The sequence below is a fragment of the Scyliorhinus canicula genome, chromosome 2, assembly GCF_902713615.1.
Source record: "Scyliorhinus canicula chromosome 2, sScyCan1.1, whole genome shotgun sequence".
Lineage (NCBI taxonomy): Eukaryota > Metazoa > Chordata > Chondrichthyes > Carcharhiniformes > Scyliorhinidae > Scyliorhinus > Scyliorhinus canicula.
The window spans coordinates 275876187-275898657 of record NC_052147.1 but is presented as its reverse complement, the minus strand read 5'-3'; the positions used below and the strand labels follow the sequence as shown (position 1 = coordinate 275898657).

General features: G+C 45.6%; 1 protein-coding gene across 5 annotated transcripts in view; it reads right to left on the bottom strand.

The window, feature by feature from the left end:
• sec22a (SEC22 homolog A, vesicle trafficking protein) overlaps positions 1 to 22471 on the bottom strand; it is an 83973-nt gene that overhangs the window by 37170 nt on the left and 24332 nt on the right. For all 5 annotated transcript variants that reach the window (XM_038790085.1, XM_038790087.1, XM_038790088.1 and 2 more), the window contains exons 2-4: positions 16824 to 17027; positions 12177 to 12340; positions 7572 to 7751 (exon numbers count right to left, since the gene is read on the bottom strand). In XM_038790085.1, the coding sequence (XP_038646013.1) occupies positions 7572 to 7751; positions 12177 to 12340; positions 16824 to 17005 (526 nt within the window). In that variant the 5' untranslated portion in view covers positions 17006 to 17027. The remainder of the gene's footprint in view (positions 1 to 7571; positions 7752 to 12176; positions 12341 to 16823; positions 17028 to 22471) is intronic.

Sequence of the window (22471 nt, the reverse complement as noted above, 5' to 3'; positions counted from 1 at the left end):
GCACTTCGTCTTTTCCTTTTGCACTTCACAGCCTTTCTGAGTCAATGAAGCACCGCCGTCTCAACTTGCCCCTCGCCTGAAGTGTAGTGATCCTCAGGTTAAACCACCACTAGTCAGCTCTCCCCCTCAAGAGGAAAAGCAGCCTATGGACATCTGGCACTACGGGGACTTTACTTTTATATTCAGCAATTCCACACCATAACCTCTGACTCCATTTTGTTTCCGTTTTCTTTGTAGGTTTTGTTTATATGTCTTGTTTTTCCTCTTTCTTTGTATTTGGATAGCATCTGTCTATCATTCTGCTATTTTACACCTCCTCTGGATACATCTTTGGTTTCTTTACTTATCCCATCATCACTTCCTATGACCTTGCACCCCCAAAACCTTTTGTTATTGAATCTCTTCTGCCTTTCACTCTATCACAGATCTTCCCTTTTTTTCTCTTATTCTACCCTCCCCTTTTCACTTGTTTAACACTCTTGCATTTTTAACTTTTCTCCGTTCTGATGGGTCATCGACTTGAAATCCTGGCACTAATCGGGGGTGAACATAGAACATACAGTGCAGAAGGAGGCCATTCGGCCCATCGAGTCTGTACCGACCCACTTAAGCGCTCACTTCCACCCTTTCCCTGTAACCCAATAACCCCATCTAACCTTTTTTTGGTCACTAAGGGCAATTTATCATGGCCAACCCACCTAACCTGCACATCTTTGGACTGTGGGAGGAAACCGTAGCATCCGGAGGAAACCCACGTAGACACTTTGATACTAAGATTGGTGGAGTTGTAGATAGCGAGGAGGACTGTCAGAGAATACAACAAAATATAGATAGATTGGAGAGTTGGGCAGAGAAATGGCAGATGGAGTTCAATCCAGGCAAATGCGAGGTGATGCATCTTGGAAGATCAAATTCAAGAGCGGACTATATGGTCAATGGAAGGGTCTTGGGGAAAATTGATGTACAGAGAGATCTGGGAGTTCAGGTCCATTGTACCCTGAAAGTGGCAACGCAGGTTGATAGAGTGGTCAAGAAGGCATACAGCGTGCTTGCCTTCATCGGATGGGGTATTGAGTACAAGAGTTGGCAGGTCATGTTACAGTTGTATAGGACTTTGGTTCGGCCACATTAGGAATACTGCGTGCAGTTCTGGTCGCCACATTACTAGAAGGATGTGGATGCTTTGGATAGGGTGCAGAGGAGGTTCACCAGGATGTTGCCTGGTATGGAGGGTGCTAGCTATGAAGAAAAGTTGAGTAGATTAGGATTGTTTACGTTGGAAAGACGGAGGTTGAGGGGGGACCTGATTGAGGTCTACAAAATTATGAGAGGTATGGACAGGGTGGATAGCAACAAGCTTTTCCCAAGAGTTGGGGTGTCAATTACAAGGGGTCACGATTTCAAGGTGAGAGGGGGAAAGTTTAAGGGAGATGTGCGTGGAAAGGTTTTTACGCAGAGGGTGGTGGGTGCCTGGAACACTTTACCAGCGGAGGTGGTAGAGGCGGGCACGATAGCATAATTTAAGAAGCATCTAGACAGGTATATGAACGGGCGGGAACAGAGGGAAGTAGACCTTGGAAAATAGGAGACAGGTTTAGATAAAGGATCTGGATTGGTGCAGGCTGGGAGAGCCGAAGGGCCTGTTCCTGTGCTGTAATTTTCTTTGTTCTTTGACACAGGGAGAACGTACAGACTCCGCACAGACTGTGACCGAGCAGGGAATCGAACCTGGGACCCTCGCGCTGTGAAGCCATAGTGCTATCCACTTGTGCTACCATGCTGCCCGACAGGGTGGGGGCAGAAGGAAAGCATGGATACAGTTCCAACAGCTCTGGGAGTTGTATTAATTGCTTTAAGGTGAGACTTCCACCGTATCGTGGTAGAAAGTCCCACCTCAGAGAGCTGACATCCAATTGAACAGCCAATAGTATTCTCAATCCAGCGGCACCAGCCGGGAGAGGTGACCCCTGTTGGGACCACAGGCAGTCCCGCCATGCCGAGGAGCCCAGCTAAATCCGGGGCCCGGGGTCTCAGCGAGCAAGGTGAGGGGCCAGGTTCAAGAGGTTGGGGAGGCTTAAATGGGAGAGAGGAATAAATTGGGAGGGATGGCTCCATTGGACACAGGAGATGATTCTCTCTTTCTCTCTCTCAGAGCAATGTGAGACGTAATATAGGTCAACTGGTCTAGGTGGACCCAGTAGTCCTCTTATTCTTCAATGCGCACATCTGAATTTATGTGACAGGGATAATGCACTGGACTTCAGTCACATAGGATCGCCTTACTGATGTTTAAAAATTCATGGTGATCCCAGTGCTGTGGACAGCAGAGAATCCACATCAAATGTATTTGGAAAGTGACAAAATATTTAGGTGCTAATGAACAGAGTCATACATGGTACATGAGGAGGTTATTCAGCCCATCAAGTCCGTGTCAGCCCCATTCACCCGCTTGGTCACCCTAGCCCTGCAGGTTTATTTCTTTTAAGTGCCAATCCAATTTCATTTTGAAGCCACTCATTGTTGCTGCTTCCATCACCGTCACAGGCAACAAATTCCAGGTTATTACTACTCACTGCACAAAGAGGTTCACCTCACATTCCTCCCGCTTGCCAAAAACATTAAATCTGTATCCCATGTCAGCAGTCAGGAGGGCTAGAAGGGGTCACGAAAAGTCATTGGCAAATAAGGTTAAGGAAAATCCCAAGGTTTTTTACAAGTACATAAAAAGCAAGAGGGTATCCAGGGAAAGGGTTGGCCCACTGAAGGATAGGCAAGGAAATCTATGTGTGGAGCCAGAGGAAATGGGTGAGGTACTAAATGAATACTTTGCATCAGTATTCACCAAAGAGAAGGAATTAGTGGATGTTGAGTCTGGAGAAGGGTGTGTAGATAGCCTGGGTCACATTGAGATCCAAAAAGACGAGGTGTTGGGCGTCTTGAAAAATATTAAGGTAGATAAGTCCCCAGGGCCTGATGGGATCTACCCCAAAATACTGAAGGAGGCTAGAGAGGAAATTGCTGAAGCCTTGATAAAAATCTTTGGATCCTCACTCTCTTCAGGTGATGTCCCAGAGGACTGGAAAATAGCCAATGTTGTTCCTTTGTTTAAGAACGGTAGCAAGGATAATCTAGGGAACTACAGGCCGGTGAGCCTTACGTCAGTGGTAGGGAAATTACTGTAGAGAATTCTTCGAGACAGGATCTACTCCCATTTGAAAGCAAATGGACTTATTAGCGAGAGGCAGCATGGTTTTATGAAGGGGAGGTCGTGTCTCACTAACTTGATAGAGTTTTTCGAAAAGTCACCAAGATGATTGATGCAGGTAGGGCAGTGGAGGTTGTCTATATGGACTTCAGTCAGGCCTTTGACAAGGTCCCTCATGGTAGACTGGTACAAAAGGTGAAGTCACACGGGATCAGGGGTGAGCTGGCAAGGTGGATACAGAACTGGCTAGGTCATAGAAGGCAGAGAGTAATGAAATTAAATGAAAAGAAAATCGCTTATTGTCATGAGTAGGCTTCAATGAAGTTACTGTGAAAAGCCCCTAGTCGCCACATTCCGGCGCCTGTCCGGGGAGGCTGGTACGGGAATCGAACCGTGCTGCAGGCCTGCTTTAAAAGCCAGCGATTTAGCCCAGTGAGCTAAACCAGCCCAGTAGCAATGGAAGGGTGCTTTTCTAATTGGAGGGCTATGACAAGTGGTGTTCCGCAGGGATCAGTGCTGGGACCTTTGCTGTTCGTAGTATATATAAATGATTTGGAGGGGAATGTAACTGGTCTGATTAGTAAGTTTGCAGACAACACAAAGGTTGGTGGAATTGCAGATAGCGATGAGGACTGTCAGAGGATACAGCAGGTTTTAGATCGTTTGGAGACTTGGGCGGGGAGATGGCAGATGGGAGTTTAATCCGGACAAATGTGAGGTAATGTATTTTGCAAGGTCTAATGCAGGCAGGGAATATACAGTGAATGGTAGAACCCTCAAGCGTATTGAAAGTCAGAGAGATCTAGGTGTACAGGTCCACAGGTCACTGAAAGGGGCAACACAGGTGGAGAAGGTAGTCAAGAAGGCATACGGCATGCTTGCCTTCATTGGCCAGGGCATTGAGTATAAAAATTGGCAAGTCATGTTGCAGCTGTACAGAACCTTAGTTAGGCCACACTTGGAGTATAGTGTTCAATTCTGGTCGCCACACTACCAGAAGGATATGGAGTCTTTACAGAGGGTGCAGAAGAGATTTACCAGGATGTTGCCTGGTATGGAGGGCATTAGCTATGAGGAGCGGTTGAATAAACTCGGTTTGTTCTCACTGGAATGACGGAGGCTGAGGGGCGACCTGATAGAGGTCTACAAAATTATGAGGGGCATATACAGAGTGGATCGTCAGAGGCTTTTCCCCAGGGTAGAGGGGTCAATTACTAGGGGGCATAGGTTTAAGGTGCGAGGGGCAAGGTTTAGAGCAGATATACGAGGAACATTTTTTTACACAGAGGGTAGTGGGTGCCTGGAACTCGCTGCCGGAGGAGGTGGTGGAAGAAGGGATGATAGTGACATTTAAGGGGCATCTTAATAAATACATGAATAGGATGGGAATAGAGGGATACGGACCCAGGAAGTGTAGAAGATTGTAGTTTAGTCGGGCAGCATGGTCGGCACGGGCTTGGAGGGCCAAAGGGCCTGTTCCTGTGCTGTACTTTTCTTTGTTCTTTGGTTCTCTCAGTGTAATTCCTGGATTGTATTGTTCCAGTCTCTCTGGATTGTGTTGTTCCAGTCTCTCTGGAGTGGGACTCTCTGGATTGTATTATTCCAGTCTCTCTGGGGTGGGACTCTCCGAATTGTGTTGTTCCAGTCTCTCTGGGGTGGGACTCTGGATTGTGTTGTTCCAGTCTCTAAGGGGTGGGACTCTCTGGATTGTGTTGTTCCAGTCAATCTCTGGAGTGGGACTCTCCGAATTGTGTTGTTCCAGTCTCTCTGGGGTGGTACTCTGGATTGTGTTGTTCCAGTCTCTATGGGGTGGGACTCTGCGGATTGTGTTGATCCAGTCTCTAAGGGGTGGGACTCTCTGGATTGTGTTGTTCCAGTCTCTATGGGGTGGGACTCTGGATTGTGTTGTTCCAGTCTCTCTGGGGTGGGACTCTCCGGATTGTGTTGTTCAGGTCTCTATGGGGTGAGACTCTGGATTGTGTTGTTCCAGTCTCTAAGGGGTGGGACTCTCCGGATTGTGTTGTTCCAGTCTCTCTGGGCTGGGACTCTCCGAATTATGTTGTTCCAGTCTCTCTGGGTGGGACTCTCACAGGATTGTGTTGTTCCAGTCTCTCTGGGCTGGGACTCTCCGAATTGTGTTGTTCCAGTCTCTCTGGGGTGGGACTCTCTGGATTGCGTTGTTCAGGTCTCTATGGGGTGGGACTCTCCGAATTGTGTTGTTCCAGTCTCTCTGGGGTGGGACTCTCACAGGATTGTGTTGAGGAATGTGGAGCCTTTAGAGAGGGTGCAGAAGAGATTTGCCAGGATGTTGCCTGGTCTGGCGGGCATTAGCTATGAGGAGCGGTTGAATAAACTCGGTTTGTTCTCACTGGAATGACGGAGGTTGAGGGGCGACCTGATAAGAGGTCTACAAAATTATGAAGGGCATAGACAGAGTGGATAGTCAGAGGCTTTTCCCCAGAGTAGAGGGATCAATTACTAGGGGGCATAGGTTTAAGGTGCGAGGGGCAAGGTTTAGAGTAGATGTACGAGGCAAGTTGTTTTACACAGAGGGTAGTGGGTGCCTGGAACTCGCTGCCGGAGGAGGTGGTGGAATCAGGGACAATAGTGACATTTAAGGGGCATCTTGACAAATACATGAATAGGATGGGAATAGAGGGATACAGACCTAGGAAGTGTAGAAGACTGTAGTTTAGTTGGGCAGCATGGACGGCACAGGCTTGGAGGGTCGAAGGGCCTGTTCCTGTATTGTACTTTTCTTTGTTCTCCAAAAGGGAACAGTTCTTTGTGTGTGTGTGACTAACTTTAACAAGCTGGGAACTGAGTGTCTACAAAGTTGAGGACATCAAAGGATCTAGGTGTGAAAGGCAGGCACTCAAAGTGAATATGGCTAAGTTGGATGTTCTACAGCTAAATAAGACATGGGCAGATATTTGCATTAGGAGATAAAGGAGGTTTGTTAAATTTCAAAGTAAAGGGGTTTAAAGCTAAGAAAAGGCCATAAATAAATAATGCATGGTTATTCAATTTTATTTTACATGACAGTGTTGGTCATAAGAACATAACATGGCTTTATTTTCTGGGAAAGGTAAATTTCAAAGAAGAATGGGAAAAGATAAAAAAAGAGAAATATATTTAAAGAACGTTTGGGAGCTGTGTTGAGGTGTGGCCATGCAAGCCCTTCTGGAGTGTGCTCTGTGCAGGGAGAGAGCTGTGAAAAGCAGAAAAAATGAAGCAGTTTTCAGCCAACCCAGAAAAGTATCTGATTTATTTTCAGAAAGCAAGGTTTTATTTTAAACCTTTTGAAATTTTCTATAGTAGAGTGAGGGTTCTGGGATATCTCGTCCCCACAGCGACAATGGGGTGTGATTTGTGTTAATATTACTGGAATTTGTATAGATTAAATATTTCTAAGGACTGTTGCCTAAAGGAGTGTTATTTGTGAGTCTAACCAACTAAGAATCTTTTAGGGGAATGTTCCGTAACACAAATGTAATCTTGTGTGTTTAGGTTTTCATTTCATTTGTTAATAAATGTTTTAATTTAATATTCAAAATCTCCAAAAGTGTTACTGTAATTTGTGGGTCCTGACTTCAGTACAAATATCTTCTCGTAGCAAAATATAAATAGAAAATAATGATATTCTGCCAAATTTCCCTTTGGTATTTGGCTTGCATGGCACTTACCACCTGCCCGATCATAACAACCTTATCCAAACCTGCCATCATCTTGTACAAACCTCCCCTCAATCCCCTTGACTCCAAGGAGGGAAAAACTGAAACCCCAGCCCTGAAATCATTCTGGTAAAGTTCCTCTGCACCCTCTCAAGGACCTACACATCCAACATTTGAGAACCTTATGAAGGAAGATAGGTCAAAGTAGGGACTGCAGCCAAAGAGTAGGAACGGTCCAGATGGGCTTTTGACGTGGGATGGTGATGCCAACAGATAGGAAAGCGATGAGAAAGTCAAGTTCTCTGAGCCACAAAATCAACATTGGCTTGCATTTATATGGTGCCTTCAACATACTAAAACATTAATCATTCAAAATACTTCACAGAAACTTAATCAAACAAAAATTGGCACGAAACCACACAAATATTTGGGCAGGTGATTAAAAGCTTGGTTAAAGTGATAAATTTGTTCAGTAGCATCTTAAGGCAGTCGGTGAGACTTTTGCCAGATAATGCTTCTGTGAAATATCTTGGAAGGTTCTGTTAAAGATGCCATATGGATCAGTCATCAGGAGCTGAGCAGAGAGGGAATAAGGAAGCAGGTGGTAGGTCTTTAGAGAGGGGATGCGAAGCTGCCAACATCCCACTGTGGTCCATATAATTATGAAACTTGCCAAAAGCGAAGTGCCTCACCTATCCCCTTGCAAGGGGCAGTATGTGCATGTGCGTTTCCATTTACTGTTCCAAGATCTAGCATAGTTAGCTGATGGGCCGGCCTCAATTTGATCTCAGTCTGCATGTCAGCAAGGTTTATCTTCGTTGATAGAGACCGAGGATTATTGAACCTCTGCTTGGTCTTCTGGATATAATTATCTAGAGATTTAAAATAAACACATTTTCAAACAAAGAAATCTTTTTTCTTCAAAAAAAATTGAATTCAGAAGATTTTCATGATTTCAAAGAAATGGATTCTCAGTCAAAATGGCACAGAAGGAGGCCATTCAGCCAATGCCATCTCAGCGTACAACAGTGTTAGGCAACCTAAGCTGCTTAGTGGGCCACATGAGTAGGCCGCCTTTGTGCTAGTGGGCCACAAGATTAGAATCAGGCTTGTTCACTAAACATAACCCCATGAAAGATGAAATACATTTAATACTTGCTGAATATTTCATAAGTTATAGAAAATGCTTAATCATTTCTGTAGTATTAGAACTGTCATCAACTTCAAATGGCGAAAATAAAAGAAATATTGATACATGTCAATGTTGTGAGCAATCAGCACGTTCCTCAATTCACTCGCCCTTGCTTTATGTGCGAATCACTTCAGTCACACTCGTAGGAAAAAAAACTACATGAATGGAAATCTGCAGAACATGACAACTGTGCGTAGGCAACTGTCAACAAAATGTCTCGTGGGCCACACTTGGCCCCCAGGCCACAGGTTGCCCACCACTGGCACCCAACAATCCAATCAGCCCCATTCACCCGATCAGCTAGCCCCAAGTCTATTTCCCTCAAGTGCCTGTTCAATTTCCTTTTGAAATTATTTATCAACCATGCTTCCGTGACCTGCGTAGGCAGTGAATCCAGCTCTTAGAACAAAAACATTTACCTTTGAACCCCCTACCCTGCCCCTCCTCAGTAGCAAGGGTGGATAGAATTCACCCTGCAGTTTGAGAGGGAGAAGCTGGAGTCATATGTAACGGTATTACAATTAAATAAAGGTAACGACAAAGACAGGAAGGAAGAGCTGGCCAGAGTTGATTGGAAAAGGAGACAAGCAGGGAAGACAGAGGAACAGTAATGGCAGGAGTTTTGGGGGCACAGCAGAAATTCATCCCAAGGAGGAGGAAACATGCTAAGGGGAGGACAAGGCACTCATGGATAACGAGGGAAGTCAAGGACAGCATAAAAGCAAAAGAAAAAACATACAAGGTGGTGAGGATTAGTGGGAAGCCAGAGAATTGGGAAGTCTTTAAAACCGAGCAGAGGACAATTAAAAAAAGCAATAAGGGGAGAAGATGAACTACGAGTGCAAGCTAGCTAGTAATATAAAAGAAGATAGCAAGAGTTTTTTTCAATATTAAAAGGTAAGAGAGGGGCAAGAATAGACATTAGATCACTGGAAAATTAGGTTGGAGAAGTAGTAATAGGAAACAAAGAAATGGCAGAGGAACAGAATTGATATTTTGCATCAGTCTTCACAGTGGAAGACACCAGTGGGATGCCAGAGCTCCAGGAGAATTATGGGGCAGACATTAGTGCAGTGGCCATCACAAAGGAGGTTCTGGGGAAACTGAAAGGTCTGAAGGTGGATAGATTACCTGGACCGGATGGACTACACCCCAGGGGTCTAAAAGAGATAGCTGAGGAGATTGTGGAGGTGCTGGTGATGATCTTTCAGGAATCACTGGAGGCGGGAAGGTCCCAGAAGACTGGAAAGTGGCTAATGTAAGACCACTGTTTAAGAAGGGAGGGAGGCAGAAGATGGGAAATTATAGGCCGGTTAGCCTGACTTTGGTCATTGGTGAGATTTTAGAGTGTTATTAAAGATGAGATTGCGGAGTGCTTGGAAGTGCATGATGAAATAGGACTAAGTCAGCACAGATTCGTCAAGGGGAGGTCATGTCTGACAAATCGATTAGAGTTCTTTGAGGAGGTAACAAGAAATTGGACAAAGGAGAACCAGTGGGCGTAGAATCATCGAATTTATAGTGCTGAAGGAGGCCATTCGGCCCATCCAGTCTGCACCGGAGCACGCTATCTAACCCCACAACTACACCCATCCCCGCAACCCAGCAACCCCACCCAGCTCTTTTGGACACCAAGGGCAATTTATCATGGCTAATCCACCTAACCGGCACATCTTTGGACCGTGGGAGGAAACCGAAGCAACCGGAGGAAACCCACGCACACACCGGGAGAACGTGCAGACTCCGCACAGACAGTGACCCAAGCCAGGAACCAAACCTGGGACCCTGGAGTTGTAAAACAACAGTGCTAACCACTGTGCTACCGTGATCTATTTAGATTTCCAGAAGGCCTTTGACAAGGTGCCCTACAGGAAGCTGTTAAATAAATTAAGAGCTTGTGGTGTTAAGGGTACGATACTGGCATGGATAGAGGATTGGCTGACAGGCAGAAGGCAGAGAGAGGGGATAAAGAGGTCTTTTTCAGAATGGCAACCGGTGACTAGTGGTGTGCCTCAGGGGTCAGTGCTGGGACCACACTTTTCACAATATACATTAATGATCTGAAATTTCCCGTCTTCTGAGGGCACTGTTGCTAAGTTTGCAGATGATACAGAGATATGCAGAGGGACAGGTAGTATTGAGGAAGCAGGGGGACTGCAGAAGGACTTGAACAGGCTAGGATAATGGGCAAAGAAGTGGCAGATGGAATATAATGTGGAGGTTATGCACCTTGGTAGGAAGAATGGAGGCATGGACTATTTTCTAAATGGGAAAGGCTTAGGAAATCAGAAGCACAAAGGGACTTAGGAGTCATAGTTCAAGATTCTCCTAAAGTTAACGTGCAGGTCCAGTCGGCAGTTAAGAAGGCAAATGCAATGTTAGCATTCATGTTGGGAGCACTAGAATACAAGAGCAGGAATGTGCTTCTGAGGCTGTATAAGGCTCTGGTCAAACCCCATTTGGAGTCAAAAGAGAAAATGCTGGAAAATCTCAGCAGGTCTGGCAGCATCCGAAGGGAGAGAAAAGAGCTAACAGTTTCGAGTGCAGATGTCCCTTTGTTGATATTGCATGCAGTTTTGGGCCCCTATCTAAGGAAGGATGTACTGGCCTTGGAAAGGGTCCAGAGGAGGTTCACAAGAATGATCCCATATGAGAAGCAGTTGATGACTCCGGGTCTGTACTCGTTGGGAATTTAAGATGGGGGTGGGGGTCTTCTTGAAACGTACAGGATACTGGGTGGTCTAGATAGAGTGGACATGGAGAGGATGTTTTCACTAGTGGGAAAAACTAGAACCCAAGGCCACAGCCTCAGACTCAAGAAATAATCCATTAACACTGAGATGAGGAGGAATTTCTTCAGCCAGAGGGTGGTGAATCTGTGGAACTCTTTGCCGCAGAAGGCTGTGGAAGTCAAATCACTGAGTGTCTTTAAGACAGAGATAGGTTCTTGATTAATAAGGGGATAAGGGCTTATGGGGAGAAGGCAGGAGAATGGGGATGAGAAACACATCAGCCGTGATTGGATGGTGGAGCAGACGCGATGGGCTGAATGGCCTAATTCTGCTCCTATGTCTTATGGTCTTACTAGACTGCTCTAAGGTGGCCCATGGGACAGTTTGAAACTAGAGGTTGTAATGGAGCCATGCCAGAGCAGCCCAGCAAGAGGAAACACTCCATTGTGGCAATAAAATAAACTTTAACACAACTTTTAGTATCACAATATTGCTATGGCGCAGAGGGGGGCAATTTGGCCATCATTTGTGCCGGCTCTCCAAATAATCATTATGACTCAGTGTCATTCTCCTGCCTTTTCCCCGTACCTCTGTATTTGTATACGGTTTCTTCTTCTTCACAAAAAGGTGAAGTAGTTTGAATGTAAAACTATTTTCATTTTAAGCAATCAGCATTCTTTAATGGCACTGCAGTGACTAATTCTTTGGCCAGCAATTTGCGAAACAAGTAACTTTTAAGATAACTTCCCACTCTAAGCTTATATCCTTCAACCTTCCATCACTTACCATAAAGCAAGTTTCTATTTTTACCCAGGCTGTCTGGGGGCAGTGGGAAGGGGAGCTGAGGGCATCTTGCAAGCGTAAGTCAACCTGCATACCTCAGAGTTAGAGATGGTAAAAGTGACACTTGCCCACCTTCTCAGTTGAAGATAGAGAGATTGATTTTATCCCAGTAGCCCGAGATGGACTGAACCCCTTAATGCTGAACTCAAAGGATTATATGCTCAGTTAATGTGCCATATGATACCCATTATTTATGGTACATTATTCTACAACATACCCCAAAATAATATATGATAGTTTGATCTCAATTATACAGCAGACTTCCTTGTTATAACCTCCCTCCCGTCCAAATTGCTACACAAGAGAAATACGTGACTTATGCACCTGGCTTCACAGTACCAAAATGAAAAATATTTTATGTAATAAAATTAGATTAACGTATTTTCAAATTCTATCTGCTTCTTCCTCAGTAATATGTAATTACCACTTTTCATATCTTTCCTCTCCACAAATTTGCACTTTAGAAGACAGATTATTATTGCTTTCATCATCATTTAATCCATTTACTGAAAAGAAACCTGCGAGCTCACCAAATTCTATGAAGGAATATGGCCTGACTGCAATGTTTATCCGCATCGTGTCATATAATGTAATGAATTCTCGTTGCAGTTCATCCAAGAAACAGAAAGCGAGGACATTTGGGTAGTTTTCAGCGCAGATCATCATATACCCCAGTCCTAATGAACTTATAAAACTGAGGAGAAGAAGAACAAATTAAATTATGCGTAATACAAAAATTAGTGACACAATTACTGTCATGAAATGGTTCATGAATAATTGAGCAAATGGTGCACATGCTAAAATTACTCTATCCTACAATTCGCTAATGTATCAAATGCACTTGCCTCCTCTGAAGCAGGAAAGAAAAACCTTAAAAACTATGTTTCTATCATACATCAAACTTGGTCAAATGCACAAAGTTAACCACAGCTGGGAGTCACAAAATGTTGCGGCCCAAAAACAGCAGGTTTGCACCACTGTTCTACCTCCACGAGCCACAGAATCGAATCCCGCTCTCCTCCCATGTGTTAAAGAATTTAAGGACCCTGCACCAGAAGCTTTCAATGGAGAATTCCACGTGCTAACCATCTTCTCAGCTTAAAAAAGATAATAATTCTTTTCAAGATGGTCATAAAACCCGTGCCCTCTTGGCGGTACCGTCTCACTGACAGAAACATGCGTTTGAGTATTTACTTCATGGTACCTCGTCATATCTTGCAGGCTGAGATCAGATCACCTGTCAACTTTCCAAGGTCCTGGGTTCGATCCTAGCTCTGGGTCACTGTCTGTGTGGAGTTTCACATTCTCCCCGTGTTTGCGTGGGTTTCGCCCCACAACCCAAAGATGTGCAGGTTAGGTGGATTGGCCATGATAAATTGTCCCTTAGTGTCCAAAGATGTGCAGGGTAGGTGGATTGGCCATGCTAAATTGTCCCTTAGTGTCCAAAGATGTGCAGGGTAGGTGGATTGGTCACACTAACCTACCCCTTAATTGGAAAAATGAATTGGGTACTCTAAATTTATTTTAAAAAACTGTCCAAGCACTATCGAAAAAATCCAATTTAAGTCTCTCTCTTTACCTATAATGTACCAGTGGATCTATGTTGAAATGTTTACATTGGTTTTACATTATTCCACAACTAGGATTTAACTAGTTTCTCTCACCTTGCTTTGCTGTGTGAAACCAAACCTCAGTTTTAGAAAATCATGTAAACTACCATGGTGATTCTTAAGCAGGTCAACAAGTTCTGAACATCAAGGTTGATTGTAAAGTAACTTTGCATGTTAATAGGAGAAATATAAGCTGGTCTTACTGCTGTTGGCTTGAAATGGTTGAGTTTTTCCCCATTCCACCTTTGTGATCTTCAGAACAACTGAAGGCATGCAAGCTAGTTGCCTGCTCGTTTTTTTAAATGTCTTTGTTGGTTTTCACAACTTTTATGTTGCATATTTCAGTTTGTACGATTAGTTTACAGCTTTCATAGCCACACATATGGAGCGATTCTCCGCTCCCCACGCCGGGTGGGAGAATCGGGGAGGGGGGGGCGGGCGAAACACGACACGCCGCCTTGGCACCCCCCGCGATTCTCCCACCCCCCAAAAATGGCGTGTCGCGTTTTGTGTGACGCCACTCGGAGAATCGCCGCTCGCCGTTTTTCACGGCGACCAGCGATTCTCCGGCCTGGATGGGCCGAGCGGCCTGACGAACCCAACCGGTTCACGCCGGCGCCAACCACACCTGGTCACTGCCGGTGTGAACAGCGCGCGACAGGCAAGTGTGGGGCCTGTGGGGGGCGGAGGGAGGATCGAGCATCACGGGCGTCTGGCCCGCAATCGGTGCCCACCGATCGTCGGGCCGGCGTCTGTAAACGACGCACTCTTTTCCCTCCGCCGCCCCACAAAATCAAGCCGCCATGTCTTGCGGGGCAGCGGAGGGGAAGACGGCAACCGCGCATGCGGGGGTTGGAGCCGGCCAACCTGCGCATACGCGGTTGACGTCACTTAACCACGTCACTCTCGGCGCGCCGCTTTGACACAAGCGTCAAGGCCCGGCGCCCGAGATTCGCGCACCGCCGCTCCTAGCCCCTAGAGTGGGGGAGAATAGGGGGCGAGGAGCGGCCTCTGACGCCGGAGTGAAACACACCGGGTTTCACTCCGGACTCGGCTGTTTCTCTCCGTTTCGGAGAATCGCGCCCATAGTGTTTGGGAAAGCTACTAACGAAAGACTGATGAAAAATATAGACTAAAGTACAATGAGAGAACATACAAACAAATACGGACCACCATACATATTTACAACTACTTATTTCTCCCCCCTCCAGGGCCATGGGCCCCATACAGTTGTTCTGTCTCGGCCACCCTGCCTTCTGAAAAACAATCAGTCACCGCTACTACTCCCTGCGTTCTGTCCCTCAGCCAGATTTGCAACAATACTGACAGTGTCCCTTTAATCCCCCGTGCTTTAATTTTGCTAACAAGTCTATTATGCACTACTTCGTCAAGTCCATATGCACATCAAGTCCCTCCACCACTATAAAGAATTCAATCAGGTTAGTCAAACATGATTTGCTTTTAACAAATCTGTGCCGACATTCACTTAGCCCATACTTTTCCAAGTGGCCTTTTCCAGATTGCCTCTAAACATTTTGCACCACAGATGTTACGCTTACAATTGCCGGGGTTATCCCTGTGTCATTTTTTGAAATAAACGCTTTGTGGTAATACATGAAACTACAGGTGGGGCTACAATGTTTCTGCTTTGTATCATTTGATTACCACTTACAACATTTACACTGGCAAAGGTTACAAACTACTTTGTAAATAACCATATCAGCCGATTGAAATGAGCAGATATCCAGGTCATGGATTTGTTTTTCGAAGAAATGTCTCTGCAGTCTTATGCTTTCAACAAGTCCATTAATTTTAGATTAAAGAGATGTCAGTCATCACCTCCCCTCACTTCCCTGTCTGACCTCTTTGCTAGGTTACGCAGCACATCGACAGGGCTGACCTCAGATTGCAGTGGGAACTGCAGAAACATGATGACATTTAAGATGATTAATGAAACAGGCAAACCTGGTTCTAGAAGTCACAGACCTCTGGAATAAAAGGTAATGTTGGCTCTGTTGTATTTATTTCATTTTAGGCAAGTTTTAGGCCAGTTCAGCAAACAAAAGCAGCTTTAACATCTTCATCTTACACACGCCCAAGCCAATAAGAGGCTGTATACACATCGATTCTCCACCAACTATTCTTTATTTCATACAATATACACAAGGCAGTGACTCATTCATGTGCTGCAAAAACACAACTGACTCTTTGGTTGACACTGACCTGTATACAAGTTTGAACAAAAGCGTTCTGCGGGAGACATTCATTGGCATTTAGGTTTACACAGCTTTGTTCCATTGTTGACAACATTTCTCATCTGTGCCTGCCTCTAAAATTCAGAATTACTTATTGTTTTGAATTAAGCAATGCAAATGTAATGAACATTGCAACTGAAGAGTGCAGAGAAGGGAAATCTGAAATGCTTTATCGATATGATTTATAATGAAGGGCATTAATGAATGTCATTAATTTCTGTTGCTGAAATGTTTAGCGTTCATTACACTGATTTCCGCTCTCTCCAGGTGCAGTCAAGCCTCACATAAGAAGGGGCTGGATTCTCCGTTCCACAACGGCGATATCGTAATCGGTGATCGGGCGAAGAATCAACTCCCAATGCCCAAATCGGAGCCATTCCGCCACACTCGGCAGGGATCCGTGCCGCTGGCCGGGGGGGGGGGGGGGGGGGGGGGGGGGGGGGTGGCCTCTGGGGTTGAAGATTGTCCGGCTGTTTTCGACACCGCTGCTAGCCCTTCACCGGTCCAGGAATCGAAGGGGGGGTCGGCGCTGATTCGTTGGTCGTAAAACAGCCACAAATTCTCCGTTCGAGCTGGAAGTTAGCTGCTGGAAAGGGGAATCCAGCCCAAGGTCTCCCTAAAGCCATTAGCTTTCAATGGAGTCAGGAAACTATATTGCAGAATTTGAGCACATATCCTCAGTACAGTTAAAGAGGGTCTACAGTCTACAGCTACTGTAGATAAAATGTAGGATAAAATGATAGCCAACCCGATTGCTCAAGCGGATGTAAAGGATCCACACCGCATTGTATGAAGAAGAACATAGAATTCCCCCAGTGTCCTGGTCCACATCCTCACCTGGAATGCTGTGCACAGTTCTGGTTACCACACGAAAGGGAGGATGTGAACGCATTGGAGAGCGTGCAGAAGAGGTTTACAAGAATGGTCCCAGGGATGAGAAACTTCATTAATGAGGATAGATTGGAGAGGTTGGGACTGTTCTCCTTGGAGAGAAGAAGGCTGACAGATTTGATAGAGATGTTGAAAATCATGAGGGGAGCTAAACAGAGCAGATAGGAAGAAACTGTCTTCGCTCGTAAAAGGATCAAGAACAAGTGGGCACAGATTCAAACTGATTTCCCAAAGCAAATGTGATGTGAGAAAAAAGAATTCACACAGCGAGTGGTTCGGGTTTGGAATGCACTGCCTGTAAGTTGGTGGAGTACAAGCATTGCATTGGCTGTAAGGTGTTTAAGGACATAAGACACCCTAAAATTGCAAGTGCCTCCTTTTTTTCTAAAATACACACAGGAAAGGAGCAGCGGTGACTTACTGTATAGTGTACTGCACACCTTTCAGAGTACATCGGTCAGGCAGATGTCCTAATTTTTTTGACAGCACTTTAAGATGCTTCTTGACCTCCTGAACTCCTTTGTTCTGTTCGAAATCTGTGGAAGCAGAAAGCGGAAGGCCATCTCGGACACGCACAACAGAAGCAAACAGCACCGTGGACATTTCCGACAACTTCCCAGGAGTTCTGGAAAACATTGAAGGAAAATGCTTTAACAAGTTGTTAAATAATAACATGCTAAATAACTACATATGTAAAAGTTACTTTTTTTAAAAAGGTTTAAAATGTTGACACATTTACTGTAATTCAAGTTGCCACGTTAGGAATCTAGCATAGGATTTCCTCCGGGTGCTCCGGTTTCCACCCACACTCCAAAGATGTGCAGGTTAGGTGGCTTTGCCATGCTAAACTGCCCCTTAGTGTCCAAAGATTGGGTGACCTACATGTGACTCCAGACCTACATCAAGGAACGGCACGGTGGCACAGTAGTTAGCACTGCTGCCTAACAGCGCCAGAGACCGGGGTTCAATTCCAGCTTTGGATGACGGTCTGTGTGGAGTTTGCATGTTCTCCCCATGTCTGCGTGGGTTTCCTCCGGGTGCTCCGGTTTCCTCCCACACTCCTATGATGTGCAGGTTAGGTGAATGGCATGCTAAATTACTCTTTACTGTCCAGGGATGTACAGGTTAGGTTACAGGGATAGGGCAGGGGAGTGGACTTAGGTACAGTGCTCTTTCAGAGGGTTGGTGCAGACTCGATGGGCTGAATGGCCTCCTTCTGCATTGTAGGAATTCTATTCTAACGTGGTTGACACTGAAATGGCTGAGCAAGCCACTCGGTTATCGAACCACTAAAAGTCTGAAAGGAATTAAACCTGACGGACCACAAGGCATCGACGGTGGAACCAGAAACAACAGTGGCAAACCCAGCCTGCTCCTAAACATCTGGGGGGCTTGTGCCTAAATTGGGAGAGCTGTCCCACATACTAGTCAAGCACCAGGTTGACATAGTCATTACCATGGAAATTATTTAAAATTAATTTACAGGATGTGGTCGCTGGTTAGGCCAGCATTTATTGCCCAACCCTAGTTGCCCTTCAGAAGGAGGTGGTGAGCTGCCTTCCTGAACTGCTGCAGTCATATCTTATAAACAGGCATCACCATCGCTGGGTATCCCGATCCTACCAGCAGGACAGACCCAGCAGAGGTGGCGGCACAGTGGTACAGTCGGGAGGGAGTTGCTCTCAGAGTTCTCCACATTGACCCATGACATTCAACGACATTACTATCGCTGAATCCCTCAGTATCAACATCAGAAACTGAACTGGACTAGCCATACAAATACCGTGGCTACAGGAGCAGGTCAGATGCTCGGAATCCTGCAGCACTTCCTGATTGCAACCTGTTCACCATCTACAAGGCAAAAGTCAGGAGTGTGATGGAATACTCTCCACTTTTCTGGATGAGTGCAGTTCAAACACTGAAGAAGTTTGACACCATCTAGGACAAAGCAGCCTGCTTGATGGCACCTCATCCACAAACATTCGCTCCCTTCATCTCTGACGCACAGTGGCAGCCGTGTGCACATCTACAAGATGCGCTGTAGGAAGTCACCAAGCCACCTTAGACAGCACCTTCCAAACCCACGATCAGCAGCATCCAAAAGGACAAGAGCAGCAGACACATGGGAGCACCACCACCACCACCTGGAAGTTGGGTCAGTTTTTGTGCAGTGTGTGCAGGAGGGTTTTCTGACACAGTATGTAGACAGGCCAACAAGGGGCGATGCCACATTGGATTTGGTACTGGGTAATGAACCCGGCCAGGTGTTAAGATTTAGATGTAGGTGAGCACTTTGGTGATAGTGATCACAATTCGGTTATGTTTACTTTAGCGATGGGCAAGGATAGGTATATACCGCAAGGCAAGAATTATAGCTGGGGGGAAGGCGATTATGATGCTATTCGGCAAGATTTAGGATGTATAGGATGGGGAAGGAAACTGCAGGGGATGGGTACAATCGAAATGTGGAGCTTTTTCAAGGAACAGCTACTGGGTGTCCTTGATAAGTATGTACCTGTCAGGCAGGGAGGAAGTTGTCGAGCAAGGGAACCGTGGTTTACTAAGGAAGTTGAAGCACTTGTCAAGAGGAAGAAGAAGGCTTATATTAGGATGAGACATGGAGGCTCAGTTAGGGCACTTGAGAGTTACAAGTTAGCCAGGAAGGACCTAAAGGGAGAGTTAAGAAGAGCGGAGAGGACACGAAAAGTCGTTGGTGGATAGGATCAAGGAAAACCCTAAGGCTTTCTATAGGTATATCAGGAACAAAAGAATGACTAGAGTAAGATTAGGGCCAATCAAGGATAGTAGTGGAAAGTTGTGTGTGGAATCAGAGGAGATAGGGGAAGCGTTAAATGGATATTTTTCGTCAGTGTTTACACTGGAGAAAGACAATGTTGTCGAGGAGAATACTCAGGTTCAGTCGACCAGGCTAGATGGAATTGAGGTTCACAAGGAGGAGGTGTTAGCAATTTTGGAAAGTGTAAAAATAGATAAGTCCCCTGGGCCAGATGGGATTTATCCTAGGATTCTCTGGGAAGCCAGGGAGGAGATTGCAGAGCCTTTGTCCTTGATGTTTATGTCGTCTTTGTCGACAGGAATAGTGCCGGAAGACTGGAGGAGAGCAAATGTTGTCCCCTTGTTCAAGAAGGGGAGTAGAGACAACCCTGGTAATTATAGACCTGTGAGCCTTACTTCGGTTGTGGGTAAAATGTTGGAAACGGTTATAAGAGATAGGGTTTATAATCATCTTGAAAAGAACAAGTTGATTAGGGATAGTCAACATGGTTTTGTGAAGGGTAGGTCATGCCTCACAAACCTTATTGAGTTTTTTGAGAAGGTGACCAAACAGGTGGATGAGGGTAAAGCGGTTGATGTGGTGTGTATGGATTTCAGTAAGGCGTTTGATAAGGTTACCCATGGTAGGCTATTGCAGAAAATACGGAAGTATGGGATTGAAGGTGATTTAGCGGTTTGGATCAGTAATTGGCTAGCTGAAAGAAGACAGAGGGTGGTGGTTGATGGCAAATGTTCATCCTGGAGTTCAGTTACTAGTGGTGTACCGCAAGGATCTGTTTTGGGGCCACTGCTGTTTGTCAATTTTATAAATGACCTGGAAGAGGGTATAGAAGGATGGGTTAGAACATAGAACAGTACAGCACAGAACAGGCCCTTCGGCCCTCGATGGTGTGTCGAGCAATGATCACCCTACTCAAACCCACGTATCCACCCTATACCCGTAACCCAACAACCCCCCCCTTAACCTTACTTTTTAGGACACTACGGGCAATTTAGCATGACCAATCCACCTAACCCGCACATCTTTGGACTGTGGGAGGAAACCGGAGCACCCGGAGGAAACCCACGCACACACGGGGAGGACGTGCAGACTCCGCACAGACAGTGACCCAGCCGGGAATCGAACCTGGGACCCTGGAGCTGTGAAGCATTTATGCTAACCACCATGCTACCATGCTACCCTTAGTAGGGTTAGTAAATTTGCAGATGACACGAAGGTCGGTGGAGTTGTGGATAGTGCTGAAGGATGTTATAGGATACAGAGGGACATAGATAAGCTGCAGAGCTGGGCTGAGAGGTGGCAGATGGAGTTTAATGCGGAAAAGTGTGAGGTGGTTCACTTTGGAAGGAGTAACAGGAATGCAGAGTACTGGGCTAATGGCAAGATTCTTGGTAGTGTAGATGAACAGAGAGATCTTGGTATCCAGGTACATAAATCCCTGAAAGTTGCCACCCAGGTTAATAGGGCTGTTAAGAAGACATATGGTGTGCTAGCCTTTATCAGTAGGGGGATTGAGTTTCGGAGCCACGAGGTCATGCTGCAGCTGTACATAATTCTGGTGCAGCCGCTCCTGGAGTACTGCGTGCAGTTCTGGTCACCACATTATCGGAAGGATGTGGAAGCTTTGGAAAGGGTTCAGAGGAGATTTACTAGGATGTTGCCTGGTATGGAGGGAAGGTCTTACGAGGAAAGGCTCAGGGACTTGAGGTTGTTTTCGTTAGAGAGGAGAAGGCTGAGAGGTGACTTAATAGAGACATATAAGATAGTCAGAGGGTTAGATAGGGTGGACAGTGAGAGTCTTTTTCCTCGAATAGTGATGACCAACACGAGGGGACATAGCTTTAAATTGAGGGGTGGTAGATATAGGACATATGTCAGAGGCAGTTTCTTTACTCAGAGAGTAGTAGGGGTGTGGAACGCCCTGCCTACAACAGTAGTAGACTCGCCAACTTTAAGGGCATTTAAGTGGTCACTGGATAGACATATGGATGAAAATGGAATAGTGTAGATCAGATAGGCTTCAGATGGTTTCACAGGTCGGCGCAACATCGAGGGCCGAAGGGCCCGTACTGCGCTGTAATGTTCTATGTTCAATGTTCTAAGCCACATATCATCCTGACTTGGAAACATATCGTTACTCCTTCAATGTCGCTGGATCAAAATCCCTCCCTTACAGCACTGTGGGTGCACCTACACCATGTGGACTACAGCGGTTTACGGTGGCAGCCAAGCACAGCCTTCTCAGAGGCAATTAGGGACAGATAATAAATGCTGGCCTAGCCAGCGACACCATGCCCCTTGAACAAATAAAAATAAAACTGGGAAAATTCTGTGGGCAGTATGTCAGCTGTGGGACAGTGCTCAATGTGCACTAATCTGGGCATGATTGATGCCATGGACATGGGGCAGAGGGGTGGCCACTGACAATGATCCCTGTGTCAAGTTTTAGCTCCTATCAACATTAACCTGTAAAATGCATGACTTGTTAACACAGAGAACTTTCATCGTTCAGTGATGGAGTCCGGATGAGAACTTGCTGTGCACAAGAGGATGAGGGGAAAGCCACCCTTCGCTTCATGCAGCGTGCAAGGTCAATCAGACGCTCCGTCAATACAAACTCAGCCATTGCAGCTTCCGAGACTATTTAAAGGCAACAAGCAATTTTGCCAATCGATTCTAACTATTTTCCTACAATCCGATATTCATGGCAAACGTTGATAACAATGTGATCAAGATTACATTGTGCAAGCACTTGCATTCAGTACTTTTGGATTCCGTGTTGCCACCAGTACGATTTGACCAGGACACCATATAAATCAATGCTATCTCAGCAAGCATTCTGTCTTGAGTTCACAAAGTTCAATAACTAGACCCTGCATTTAAATAGTAAATGCTCATCAGAATAGTCGGTGTAAAGTGTAAAGGTAACAGAGGCAAGTTTTCCTGCTCACATCTGTAGCTACTGGTTGTCTGTGGTAACCTGCTGTGCACGACAACAGTGACTACACTTTGCAAGTACCTCCAGTGGCTGCAAATATTTTATGATAAGCTGAGGTTTTGAAAGGCATGATATAAATGGAAGTTTATTCTTTATTTTTTCCAAAAGCACAGATTTAGGTGCAAGTAAACTAGCACGCTTACATATTGAACTGCGTGACTCAAGCACTCGGAGTAAATAATCAAAGCCAATGACTCCCACACTGAAAACCCATTTTATTCATTTTGCTGAACCCACGGACTTGATGCTAAGTTGCTTATGAAATCACCGCTGA